Genomic DNA, 13,750 nt, shown 5'->3' on the forward strand with positions numbered 1-13,750 from the left:
TTTTCTATGATAATAAAGGTAATCTGTATGGAGAGAGAGAAGTTGAATGAATAATATTGTGGCTGTCATATAGTTCTACCAAGCAGGTAACTGATGAACAGAGTACTTTTCTGTGAATGTTTACAATGTTAAGATAAATAGATCAAATCTTTATGATTTGGTTAAGAGAGACAGTCATGTAAGCCTATGATTTCTTTTAGATATTACAGGTGTTGTGGAAAAAAGTATAGGATACAAAGGAATAGGTGGTTTCTTCTACCTAAAAAATGTTTCCAGAAAACACCTCTGAAAAAGAAGTGATGCGCCCTCTGGCTCTTTAAAGTTACAATTTGAAGAAAAAAAATAAAGCTACAACGTTATATTTGATATTCCAGAGCTGTGCTGTCCAACAGAAGTGTTAATAATGATGGAAATTTTTTGTATCTCTGTTTTTCAGTACAGTGGCTACTGGCTGTATGGGCACTTAATATGTAGCTAGTGCCACTGAGGCATTGAATTTTTATCTTAATTTTAATTTAATTAGCTGCACGTGGCCAGTGACTACTATATTGGAAAGGACTGTTCCACAGTATTTTAAATGAAATAGAAATGAGGAAAATTGTCTTTCAGATCCCAGAAATTTTAAATTTGGAGGAGGACAGATATACACTGGGGTTACTTAGGTTCCTGTGTGTGGATGTGGGGTGTGTGTGTGTGTGTGTGTGTGTGTGTGTGTGTTTGTAAATTCATTATCCTTTGAACAATGAGATGAAGCTGGAGGTCAGAGTTCTCTCTGCTCCGAAGGTGTTGCTTTCCAGTGTAGCATTCTGTCCTGAATAGGATATAGCAGAAGAGGGGATTTGGGCAGTTATTATTTCTATAGGTTACATATGAGGAGTTAAAATGGGTGTCATTATTAAACTGTTTCCATGCAGAGTTATATAAAGGATTAAAGAAAATAAAATAAGGGTGAATAGGGAAAAATCACAAAAGAGATCTTTATTATGGAGAAGTAGTAATGTAGATGGGGCCCCTGGGTTGCTCAATTAGTTGAGCATCTGGGCTCTTGGTTTTGGCCCAGGTTGTGATCTCAGAATTGAGTCTTATGTTGGTTCAATTGAGCCTTATGTTGGTTCTGTGGTTGGTGTGGAGTCTGAGATTCTTGCCACTCTTTCTCACTCTGCTCATACTCCTACTTGGGCGCGTGTGCGTTCTCTTTCTCATAAATTAAAAATAAATACATTAATTAATTTAAAAAAATCTTTAAAAAAGTAATGTAGAGGGGCACCTGGGTGGCTCAGTGGGTGAACATCTGCCTTTGCTCAGGTCATGACCCTGGAGTCCTGGGATCAAGTACTGCAGCAGGCTCTCTGCAGAGAGCCTGCTTCTCCTGCCTATGTCTCTGCCTTTCTCTCTGTTTCTCTCATGAATTTAAAAAAAAAAAAAAAAAAAAATATATATATATATATATATATATATATATATATATACACACACACATATAGAAAGGTGTACTTTTTATTCAAAAGGAAAACTCAGTTGTATAGGAGGAGGGACAGGTATTGAAATTAGTAGAAACAAAATGGATTAAAAGAGTAATTTGAACCAGTCCTTATATGGAGACACATCATAAGGACTGAAAATAGAATCTCTGTTTACACTAGTGATCTAGGTTATAGGCTTTGTATTGGTATATGTGCTGCTGAAGCAAGCACATAAGCCTTGTATTGGTGTAAAGGGTGAGCCTGCTTATTCTGTTTTCCCACCTACCCATCCTGGTAGTGAAATTGCCACTTTATGGTAGTGGCAGACATATGAAAGACTATACATTCAGTGGCCTAAGGGTAGGAGGGGAACCATATGTGGTTTAGCTACTTCTTGGGAGATGGATTTGTTTAACAGACAGAAAGACTAGAGAGGGAAGGGATTTGAATTACATATAAGGATTAATTTGAATATGGATGTTGAGAGAACTTCAGAAGAGGATACATGCCTGTCTTTTTTAGCCATTGACCTTGGCAAGATTTGTATCAAATTATGGACTTGCCAATTTGTGTTGTCTGCACTTGTGCAACTTGTCACCACCCAGAAGACACCTTGGTAGGAGAAACAGGAGGGGGAGCTCTAGTTCTTCTGAGGCGCTGTCCACGTTCGCCTAGGTTCAGTCATCAAGTAGCCTGCTGCTTAGCATTATACTTCCTGCCTTTAAAATTGACCCCGAAGATCGGGTCCAGTGGAGAAGCTAGTGGTTATTGAACAGGAAGTTAACAAAGTTTTAAAGATAACAAACTTTTTTTTTTTAAGATTTATTTATTTATTTGAGAGACAGAGCAGGGAGAGGGGCAGAGAGAAGGAGAGAAGCAGACTCCCCACTGAGTAGGGAGGCAGATTAGGGGCTTGATCCCACAAAAGTCTGAGATCACAACCTGAGCCAAAATCAAGAGTCACCACTTAACCTATGGAGCCACCCAGGTGCCAACTTTTAAAGGTCAATATAAGGTGTATTCTGATAAGTTTAAAGAATTTTACTAGTTTTGGTAATTTGTTGAAGATGGTATGTGGGGTCATATATATTGAGAATCAGTATAAAAGAAGACAAAGTTTGTTATTTTATTAGATGATGAATCCGTGACCGAGCCAAAACTAGAACATAGAACTGATTATGTTAGGATTTATTTTTATTTTTTTATTTTTTTTAAATCTATAATATTTTTTTAAATTTCTTTATTTATTTATTTATGATAGTCACACACAGAGAGAGAGAGAGAGGCAGAGACACAGGCAGAGGGAGAAGCAGGCTCCATGCACCGGGAGCCCGACATGGGATTTGATCCCGGGTCCTCAGGATCGCGTCCTGGGCCAAAGGCAGGCGCCAAACTGCTGCGCCACCCAGGGATCCCATGTTAGAAGGATTTAAATGGGAAGGTTAAAAATCCTTTAGGGAAGCTATGTAATAAAATGGTTATGGGATTATGCCATTTTTTTATAGCAGTATCTTTCATATCTTGTTTTTCACTCTTATGAAAACCTTTGATGTTAGAAGGGAATATTATAAAATCTTAGAGTTTTTTTGGATTTTTGGTTTTCCTTTTTTTTTTTAAAGATTTTATTTATTTATTCATGATAGTCACACACACACACACACACACACACACACACACAGAGGCAGAGACATAGGCAGAGGGAGAAGCAGGCTCCATGCAGGGAACCGACGTGGGATTCGATTCCGGGTCTCCAGGATCGCGCCCTGGGCCAAAGGCAGGCGCTAAACCGCTGCGCCACCCAGGGATCCCCGGATTTTTGGTTTTCCTTAAGCAATACTGGTTTTACTTCTGTTATTAGGGAGTGGTTGTCTACTTCAGGGGATTCCTTCTATTTAGCAGTTTGACTTAATGTTTTGTGAAGAGATTTTGTGATTATTCTAGATTGTTCCACAATAACATGTGTCCCTTTTGCTTATTAGCACCTTGCATCTCTCCTGCTCCATAACAAGTTTGCCACAGAATTTGTTGCACATGGTGGAGTACAGAAATTACTGGAAATTCCTCGTCCTTCTATGGCTGCAACTGGTGTATCCATGTGCTTGTATTACCTGTCCTACAACCAGGATGCTATGGAAAGAGTAAGTCCAGTCCATTTAGGGTATGGAAATGGAATTGGGCGGGCAGTCACTCTAACACATTCACAGAATGACTTTTGGGTAAGACAAAATGAATAGAGTAAATTTTATTTTATTATTTTAAAGATTTATCCATTTATTTTAGAGAGAGTGGGTGGGAGGAGGAGAGGGGGAGAGGGAGAGGGAGAGAGAATCCTCAAGCAGACTGCCTGCTGAGCATGGAACCTGCTGTGGGGCTCAATTTCAGGATCCTGAGATCACAACCTAAGCTGAAACCAAGAGTTGGACGCTCATCTGACTGAGCCACCCAGGTGCCCCTTGGAGTAAATTTTAATGAAAGAAGCAAAGAGCATGAATATATGACCTTTAGAAAGCATTCTAAAATGTAAAATTGTTTGCAAAAGTTTGATTTTCCTGACTTCTGAATAAAAACAAGCAAGATGGATTAGAGTCTCAGGGCTTTATTTAGTTTATGCCATTTCTGTTGAATTAATATTAGTTTTGGGGCTCTCTTCAGGAGTACCTCCCTCATGGAGTCTTATTTTGGATTTTGAGTCAACCTGTTATAAAAACAGTAGATAAGACTTTGTGTATGTTATCAAATATTGGGTGCTGGAGATAATAACATAATTCCAGTTGTTTTTGGGGCTCCAGAGGTTCCCCATCTGGTTCTTCAGTTTTTCCAGTTAAGACTTTTTTATTTAGTGATTAAAAAAATATTATTAAGTTATATTTGAAAAATAATGGGTCCTTAGACACACTTGGGGAGGCTTTTATCATTTCTATGCTTGGAATATTTTTCTAATATTCTATGTGGTGTGGCTTTGCTGGTAGAGTGAAGTTGGTAAATTCTTGGGCTATGGCTTGATTCATCTTTGCATATGTATTAAAAGGTAATGTTTTAGTTTTAATTTTTTTCCCTCGAGATCAGCATTATGCAAAGATATGTAGTCTCTTTGAGAGTAGTAACCTAATCAATCTGTGGGTGTATATACAAAATTAATTATGGCTAAGATAAAAAAAGCAAACCTGGGTAATGCTGTAGAATTCATCCATCTATAAGAGACATCAAATGTGTGAAATGAATCAGTGAGTGGTTGGATAACAAACTTGTAGACTTTAGTATCAGAAGGCTTGGTCACTTTTATCACCCTGGGGAAGTCCTTTATCTCTTTGAACTTCTTTCTCTCTCTCTCTCTCTTTTTTTTTTTTTTTAAGATATTTATTTGAGAGAGAGAGACAGCACAAGTAGGGTAGGGGCAAAAAGAAGAGAAGCAGACTCCCCATTGAGCAGGGAGCCCAACACGTGGCTCAATCCAGGACCCTGGGGTCATGACCTGAGCCAACAGCAGACGCTTAAACTATTGAGACACCCAGATGCCCCTCTTTCTTACCTTTTAAGGGGCAATCCTAATACCTATGGAACTGAGCACTGTGAGCATTAAAGGATGTTAATATTTGCAAAATTTGGCACTCAGTAAATACAGCTCAGATTTAAGTATGTATCTAAATTTAGGTTTTCAGGTTTGGAATAGATTGTTACAGAATTTCATTTGTAACTTAAGCTTTAAACTCAGAATGACTGGATTAATAGTGATCATTGCATTCTGCAAAGATATTTATACACTGCAAAGATACTCACTACACTGGTGAATTTTTCATCTCTTTTGAAGGTTCCTTTGCCTGAAATTTTTAAAAATTATGTTTTGTTTATTGTTTGCAGGTTTGTATGCATCCCCACAATGTTCTGTCTGATGTGGTGAACTATACCCTGTGGTTAATGGAATGTTCTCATGCCTCAGGATGCTGCCATGCTACCATGTTTTTCTCAATTTGCTTCTCCTTCCGGGCCGTGTTGGAGCTCTTTGACCGCTATGATGGTCTTCGTCGTCTGGTGAATTTGGTGAGGTTCTCGATGGCTCCTCAAAGTGAGGAGTAGGGCTCCAACTTCTCTTCACTATCTTTCAGCAGTGTTGAAGGGAGGAAGCTTTTTTCTTTCCTTTTTTTTTTTTTTTTTTTTTTTTAAGATTTAATTTTTAAGTAATCTACACCCAACGTGGGACTTGAATTCAAGAGTCATGTTCCACCAACTGAGCCAGCCAGGTACCCTGAGAGGAAGCTTTTGACTGGAGGAATTTTGCTGTTATTCTCTGTTAATGAAGTCTTTTTCCTCTCTACAGTCACAAATTTCTCTTCCTCTTAAGTGGTTAGAGAACTCTGTGCTAAAAGACATGTCTTGAATATAGTAATTTCATAAGGGGATTTGTGTCTATAATCTTGATCTTCTTAAAAGCAATGGCTATGTACCTGGATGTCTTTCAACATGTTTAAGAGCTATGTAATTTTGGGACGGCTGGGTGGCTCAGTGGCTGAGTGTCTGCTTTCAGCTAGAGCATGATCCTGGGGTCTGGGGATCAAGTCCTGCATCGGGCTCCCTGTGAGGAGCCTGCTTCTCCCTTTGTCTATGTCTCTGCCTCTCTCTCTCTGTGTCTCTTATGAGTAAATAAACAAAATCTTAAAAAAAAAAAAAAAAAAAAGCTATGTAATTTTTCTTTTTTCTTAAATTAATTTATTTTAGAGAATGCATGTGCCCAAGGAAGGTGTGGGAGGGACAGGGAGAGAGAGAATCCCAACTGGACTTCCTGCTGAGCAACAGAGCCCTACATGGGGCTCAGTCTCATAACCCACGAGATCATGACTTGAGACGAAACTATGAGTCGGATGATTTAACCAACTGAGCCACCCACACACCCCAAGCTATATAATTTTTCAATAACTTTATTTTTTATTATTATTTTTAATAACTTTATTTTTAAAAGCTGTTTTGCTTTCATATGGCTACTCTTAGCATGTTGTATGGATAAACTTTGATGTTTGTCAGTGTTGTTGAGCATAAAATTTTACTGTAATCTTTTTCTTCCTTTTACTTTTTTCTCTGTTTTTCCCTTCCTCCTCTTTTGCCCTATTTTGTCTCTTTCTTAATAGATTAGTACTTTGGAGATTCTAAATTTGGAAGACCAGGGTGCACTTCTGAGTGATGATGAAATATTTGCCAGCCGCCAGACTGGGAAACACACTTGCATGGCCTTGCGCAAGTACTTTGAGGCCCACCTGGCCATTAAATTGGAACAAGTGAAGCAGTCCCTTCAGAGAACTGAGGGTGGCATTCTTGTCCATCCTCAGCCCCCGTACAAGGTGAGAGGACCTTGTCTTAAAAGGAAAAATTGTTAGCTCTCCATAGAATCTTAGTCTTGAAAGTCATTCAGATCAGTATGGCATATCCATTGTTGGTGTATACATGCCCTTTGGAGGCAGAACATCTGAAAATGGGTGTACCAGGGACTTGTTTTGCTCCCAGTTCTAGGTTGCTACTTCTCTGGGATATTAGAACTAAAAGATGAACTGAGGTGTGTATAAAAGGGCTTTCTTTTATGAAAAGTACTAGATATCCTACCTCCTTTGTGGAATTTTTTTCCTGAAATGGTACATCTGTTACTCCACTTCTCTATCATTTTTTAACTTGCTGTGTTTTAGAGTGAAGATTAATATCTGCATGTTACAAAAATCACATATTGAAAACAGACCAATTATTTTATGTGGTGCTTCTTTAGCTGTAAAACATGCATCAACATGTTGAATGTTTTGTTAACTTTTTGGGCAAAATGTATTGTGAGTCTGGTTATAAATAAAAGGTAAAACAAATATTATTTCACCTGTGAGCTATTGACTCATTTGTGGAATTCGAAAGCTCTTATTACTTAGCTTTATTAAAACTTGTTGGCCATTGAGCTATGATGGAGAAGGTAGCAGGCAGGTGATAGAATTCCTTAATAATATGTATATTTCCTTATAGGCATGTTCATATACTCATGAACAGATTGTGGAAATGATGGAGTTTTTGATAGAGTATGGCCCAGCGCAACTGTATTGGGAACCAGCTGAAGTCTTCCTCAAACTTTCTTGTGTTCAACTCTTGTTGCAGCTTATTTCAATTGCCTGCAATTGGAAGACCTATTATGCAAGGTGGGATTAGGGAAAGGTTTTAAATTAAATTGGATTTTGCTTTTTTGGTATAGTTGATGTTGGTTTGAATATAGTGTATGCTTCGCAAACCTTTGTTGAACTGAAGTGAAATTTTGGGTGTGAATTTGAGAAATTAGAGTAAGGATGATAATATCCATATGTTTTTTAAAGATTTCATTTATTTGAGAGAGCAGAGAGAACACGAGCGAGCAGGTGGGGAGAAGGAGAAGCAGGACTCCTGCCGAGCAGGGAGACTAACATGGGAGCCTGATCCCAGGATCCCAGATCATGCCCTGAGCTGAAGGCAGATGTTTAACTAACTGAAGCCACCCAGGCGCCCCAGGAGGATAATATTTTTAATTTAAAGAATACTTGTTTATGTTTATGGTTCTGATGATGAATACTGCATGATATGCAGAGATCAACATCTCTACTCTCAAAGAAGCTGTATAATTTACACAGCTACAGAGGTAGGGTTGAAGTCCTATCTTGAGACTGCAATCTAGTATTTTTTGGTACTTAGACTGTAAATATCTCTCTACTGTTTGACAGCCACATGTAATGTTTATCTTCCTCTCACATAAAACTGTATTTTGTGCTTTTGTTAATGATTTTCACGATTCAGTTAAGATTCATTGGTGCAAAACAGGAAGAGGTTCAGAAAAGGACAGCTGATAGAATTAGGAGCTTGGGTGGCTTCTATTTGAGGATGATGTAAAAGAATGAAAACTATATTTTGGAAAAGATAGAATCTGAAGAGAAGATAACAGTTTATAAAGAGTGGCTCTTTACTTTTTCCCTACCCAGCCATTGCTATTAAAGACAAGACAGGCTTATTTAGGGTGCATATGGCTTGTTTGAGAAATGTCAGGATATCAAATCTTGAGGAGATAACTTTTTGCAGCAGCCATTTCTAACTTTTTGGTCTCAAGACCCTTTTATTAAAAAATATTGAGAACCTCAAAGAGCTTTTGTTTTTGTGTTAAAATCTATTGATAGTTAACATATGAAAAATAAAACTGAAAAAGTGTAAAAATACTTATGAATTTACTTAAAAATCTGAGTTAATGACATCAATTAGCATTTTTTATGAAAAATTTCCATAATAAAATCTGATAATTTCAGCAGAGTTGAATAGAGTATGTCTCTATCTACTTAATATTTAAATATCTACTTAATACTTCATATCTGCCTCTGTATTTACTCTTTCGTGACATCACACATGACATAGCCTCTGGAAAGCTCCAGTATCTATCTGCCTGTAAGAGAATAAGAGTGAGAAAGTATAATATCTTGGTGTTATTATGAAAATAGTTTTACATCAAAGGACTTTCTGAAAGGGCCTCAGAGAACCCTGGGGTCCCCTAACCACACTTTGTGAACCATTGTTTTAAAATATCAAAGTAGGTTATTATAAGTACTTAAATGTTGTTGAAAAGATGATGAAAGCTCTAAAGAGAACTAGGAAGATTATAAAAACATTTTTTGAGTGGTAAATCCATAGAAATCTAAATATATTGGGAATACATACTGTAGAAGTTTATTTTTAGAAATAAAATTAAGTACGTCTGTTTAGAATATACAGATCCTTAGAAAATTATTCTTAGCCACTGTTAATTTCTCCAGTCTTTTTTCTATAATGTATGTAAATATACGTAATTGAGAATATAGCATTTAACCAAATTCATCTTTTTTATGAAATAATTAAAAATATAAAAAGGTACAGAGACCAATAAAACAACTACTTAGTGCCCAGGGTTGGCATGTGGTGGCATTATTCTTTCTCAGTTCCTTTTTCTGCCTTCCCATAGTGACCAATCTTATGAAGTGCATTCTCTCCATTTTTTTTCATGTTTTTATATGTATGTGTGTGTATGTAAACAGTAATGTAATACTTCTTTGTTTTTTTAACATATATTATCCTGCATGTATCTTTTGCAACTTGCTTTTTTCACCCTATGTTTGAGATTTATGTGTGATATTTATTTGAACTCTTGTATTTCTATATTAGTTTATGATCCTATTGATGGGTATTTAGCGCTCGTTACTTCTTTTTTGCTGTCATGTGAATGGTACCACAAACCTCTTTTTGGAGTTTCTTTGAGGATATGATGTATGTAGTCTGGATTATAGGGCTCCTGCATTTCATCTTTAGTAGATGTTGCATACCATTTTCATCTCTCACCAGCAGGATATGGGAGTTTTCATTTCTCTACCTTTTTTTCAATAACTGGTAATGTCAGACATAAAATATTATCTTATGTTCTCCATTTCATTAATGTTATATTTTAGCCTTTCCCTTTGTCCTTTAGAGTTCTTTGAAAACAACTGTCTGCAGTGCAGAGTAGTTCATATGAATGTACCATAATTTGACACCCATGTATTCCTATTGTCTTTTAGATTTTCTAATTCTTTTGTTATTTTAAATGATGGGGTAATGGACATCTTAACACCTAAATGCTTGTTTGTACTTTTGATTATTTCCTTAGGACAGATTCCTCCAGGTGAAATTTCCTGGACCAAAGTTTATGCACATTTTAAGAATCTTGTTTCCTATTTCTAGATTATTTTCTCAAAAGAGGGTCCTATTTCTACTTCCACCAAAAGTTTGAGAGAGCATTTGTCTTTATACATCCTTACCAGCATCGGGGATTATCCTTTGTTTTTAATCTTAGCAGCGTGAGTGGTGAAAATTCCATTCTCATTGTTTTGGAAGTAATGTCATGGTGACTTACCAATCCTCTCTTGATGTCATGTCTAGGGACAGAGCCACACAGGTAGTAGTTCTGATCCATTGTGTATCTCTCTCTTTTTTAACTCTTGTTTCTTTTGGCTGTATCCTAGTTTCTATTTGAGTAATTATTTTTCCTGTCCAGGAATGACACTGTACGCTTTGCTTTGGATGTCCTGGCTATTCTCACTGTTGTGCCAAAAATCCAGCTCCAGTTGGCAGAATCAGTGGATGTGCTGGATGAGGCTGGCTCTACTGTCTCCACTGTAGGTAGGTTGTACCTTTCCATTTTTGTGATTGCTTGGTCTGGATTTGTTTTTGTTTGCTCTTCTGGCCATGTTTGTTTACTTAATTTGCAACATTAGAACAGAAGGTAGTAGTGGAGGGTGCGTTGTCCCATCTATGTTGTGCCATACACTTTTATTTAAGGGAAGTTATGTTAGTGAACTCAGGTTTTCTGAGTAGTACATGTGCTATGATGGTACACGTTCATTCTTGAAAACCTTGTACATTGTAGAGTCTTGTGCTAAAAATAAAGTTTGTGGGAAAAATGGGTTGGGACAGACAGTAAAAAACTTAAAACTACTTCATAATCTGAGCTCTAACAAAATCCGTAATTGGCAAGCAGCTCAGAATGGACAAAAGCAATCATACACAAGAACAAAAGGAAAATACAGTTTTTTGAAATATACTTTATTAAGAGAAGGGCTGGTAAAGGCTCTTGCTAAGGTGAGCATGCAGAGTGGTGTGACTGGTTGTGAGTCTTGGGTGTACCACTTTGGGGAGAAAGCCTGAGATGCAGCTATTTGTTTTTACCTTTCTTCATATGTAGCAAAAGGGGTTCCTGATGCCACTGTGGCATCCAGGCTGAGGGCTCTTCCCTTTTTTGCTAAAGGTTTTAATTTATTCCTCCTATTTTTGTTCCCCTTACCCAGGAAAAATTGCACATAACCCTTGATGACTTTCACATAATACTGACATCATTCCCCTATTTAACAACTGCATATGATGTATTGCGTCATGAAGATATATTGTAGTAGAACTGATTGCATTTTATTCAAAAAATTCTTGTACTTTAATACAACAGTGTGGTAGTTTTAAGTGGAACATGAATGGAAGTCTGAATTTTGACTCTGGAACAGTCATTGAAGTTGCTTGTTAGTTTTATGAGGAACAATATGAAATGTTTTGTATTTCTACTCCATAGGTATCAGCATTATTTTGGGAGTGGCTGAGGGTGAGTTCTTTATCCATGATGCTGAAATTCAGAAGTCAGCACTTCAGATTATTATCAATTGTGTGTGTGGCCCGGATAACCGAATTTCCAGTATTGGCAAATTCATCTCTGGGACTCCTCGGAGAAAGCTGCCTCAGACTCCCAAAAGCAGCGAGCACACCCTGGCCAAGATGTGGAATGTGGTCCAGTCCAACAATGGCATCAAGGTGCTCCTGTCCTTACTGTCCATCAAGATGCCCATCACTGATGCAGACCAGATAAGGGCTCTGGCCTGCAAGGCCCTAGTGGGCCTATCACGCAGTAGCACCGTGCGGCAGATCATCAGCAAACTGCCTCTTTTCAGCAGCTGCCAGATTCAGCAGCTGATGAAGGAGCCTGTTCTGCAGGACAAGCGCAGTGACCATGTCAAGTTCTGCAAGTATGCTGCTGAGCTCATTGAACGAGTATCAGGAAAGCCACTTCTCATTGGCACTGATGTGTCTCTGGCACGACTGCAGAAAGCAGATGTTGTTGCCCAATCGAGGATTTCCTTCCCTGAGAAAGAACTGCTTCTGTTGATACGAAACCATCTCATTTCTAAAGGGCTTGGGGAGACAGCAACTGTGCTGACGAAAGAGGCTGACTTGCCCATGACTGCTGCCTCTCATTCTTCTGCCTTCACCCCAGTCACTGCTGCTGCTTCTCCTGTCTCTCTTCCCCGAACCCCTCGCATGGCCAATGGCATTGCAACTCGACTGGGCAGCCATGCTCCTGTGGGTGCCTCTGCCCCTCCTGCTCCCACTGCCCATCCTCAGCCACGGCCCCCCCAGAGTTCTCTAGCTTTGCCTGGCCCATCTTATGCAGGCAGTTCCCCCTTGATTGGTAGGATCAGTTTTATCAGAGAGAGGCCATCACCCTGCAATGGCAGGAAAATCAGAGTGTTGCGGCAGAAGTCGGACCATGGCGCCTACAGCCAAAGCCCAGCCATAAAAAAGCAATTGGACAGACATCTTCCGTCCCCACCTACGCTGGACAGTATCATCACAGAATATCTTAGAGAGCAACATGCTCGATGCAAGAACCCGGTTGCCACCTGCCCACCTTTCTCTCTCTTTACTCCTCATCAATGTCCTGAGCCAAAACAGAGGCGGCAAGCGCCAATAAACTTTACCTCAAGGCTAAACCGCAGGGCATCATTTCCAAAGTATGGAGGGGTGGATGGAGGATGCTTTGATAGGCACCTTATCTTTAGCAGGTAAGGAGAGGCCACCTCCCTGGGAATTGGAATGATTCTTCTATTTAAAACAAAGTGTATGGGTGATACTAGTATAGAATGATGAATCCAGAATGCCAGACTATTTGTTGGCCTGAAATTCCAATGATTATCTCCTTGTGTGAATACATGAGTAATGTGACTATACCCCCTTTTGTCAACCGTGGGTTCTTTGTGTGATTGTTGTATATTGTTTGGATACTCTGTGTTCTTGTTATAACTATTCTGTTTTCTAGAACCCATGCACCATGGTGTGCCTAACTAGACTCCCAAACTTTTTTTTTTTAATTGGTGCAAGTTGTTTCCTACTCTGATCCTTCACAAATTTCACATAAGATGATGGAATCGCAAGGTTTAAACATGGGGATTTTTGTTAAAATTTGTAAGTAGAGGTCCTTTTCTCTCACTTAAAATGCAAATGAACCACTGAACGTCACTGTGATGTTTTGGAAGAATTTGAAACATATGTGTTTTGTTTGTTCTTTCAGACTTCTAGCAAAGTTTTTTTTTTTGGAGTCCTTGTGCATTCTTTGTTTCTGATTCTTCTTTCTTTCTTTCTTTCTTTCTTTCTTTCTTTCTTTCTTTCTTTCTTTCTTTCTTTCTTTTCTTTCTTTTTTTTTCTTAGGTTCCGTCCAATTTCGGTATTCAGGGAAGCCAATGAAGATGAGAGTGGCTTCACTTGTTGTGCATTTTCAGCACGGGAGCGGTTCCTGATGCTTGGCACCTGCACTGGGCAATTGAAGCTCTATAATGTGTTTAGTGGACAGGAGGAGGCCAGCTATAACTGTCACAACTCGGCTATCACACATCTTGAACCTTCCAGAGTAAGGATCCCTTCTTAGGTTGTTCTAGGTCATTCTTCTAAGGTGGGTTGGTGAGCTGTGGGCTTGTAGGCTGGCTCTTTATTTG

At 38.6% G+C, this 13,750-nt stretch overlaps 1 protein-coding gene across 3 annotated transcripts in view; it reads left to right on the top strand.

The window, feature by feature from the left end:
- Positions 1-13,750, top strand: part of DCAF1 (DDB1 and CUL4 associated factor 1) — a 73,778-nt gene that overhangs the window by 29,438 nt on the left and 30,590 nt on the right. For all 3 annotated transcript variants that reach the window (XR_011994392.1, XM_072720930.1, XM_072720932.1), the window contains 7 exons: positions 3,443-3,601; positions 5,322-5,501; positions 6,584-6,793; positions 7,452-7,621; positions 10,498-10,622; positions 11,560-12,823; positions 13,467-13,665. Coding sequence is in view for 2 of the 3 variants with exons in the window: in XM_072720930.1 (XP_072577031.1) it covers positions 3,443-3,601; positions 5,322-5,501; positions 6,584-6,793; positions 7,452-7,621; positions 10,498-10,622; positions 11,560-12,823; positions 13,467-13,665 (2,307 nt within the window). In the remaining variant the exon portion in view is untranslated. The remainder of the gene's footprint in view (positions 1-3,442; positions 3,602-5,321; positions 5,502-6,583; positions 6,794-7,451; positions 7,622-10,497; positions 10,623-11,559; positions 12,824-13,466; positions 13,666-13,750) is intronic.

This window comes from Vulpes vulpes, chromosome 9 (assembly GCF_048418805.1).
Source record: "Vulpes vulpes isolate BD-2025 chromosome 9, VulVul3, whole genome shotgun sequence".
NCBI lineage: Eukaryota > Metazoa > Chordata > Mammalia > Carnivora > Canidae > Vulpes > Vulpes vulpes.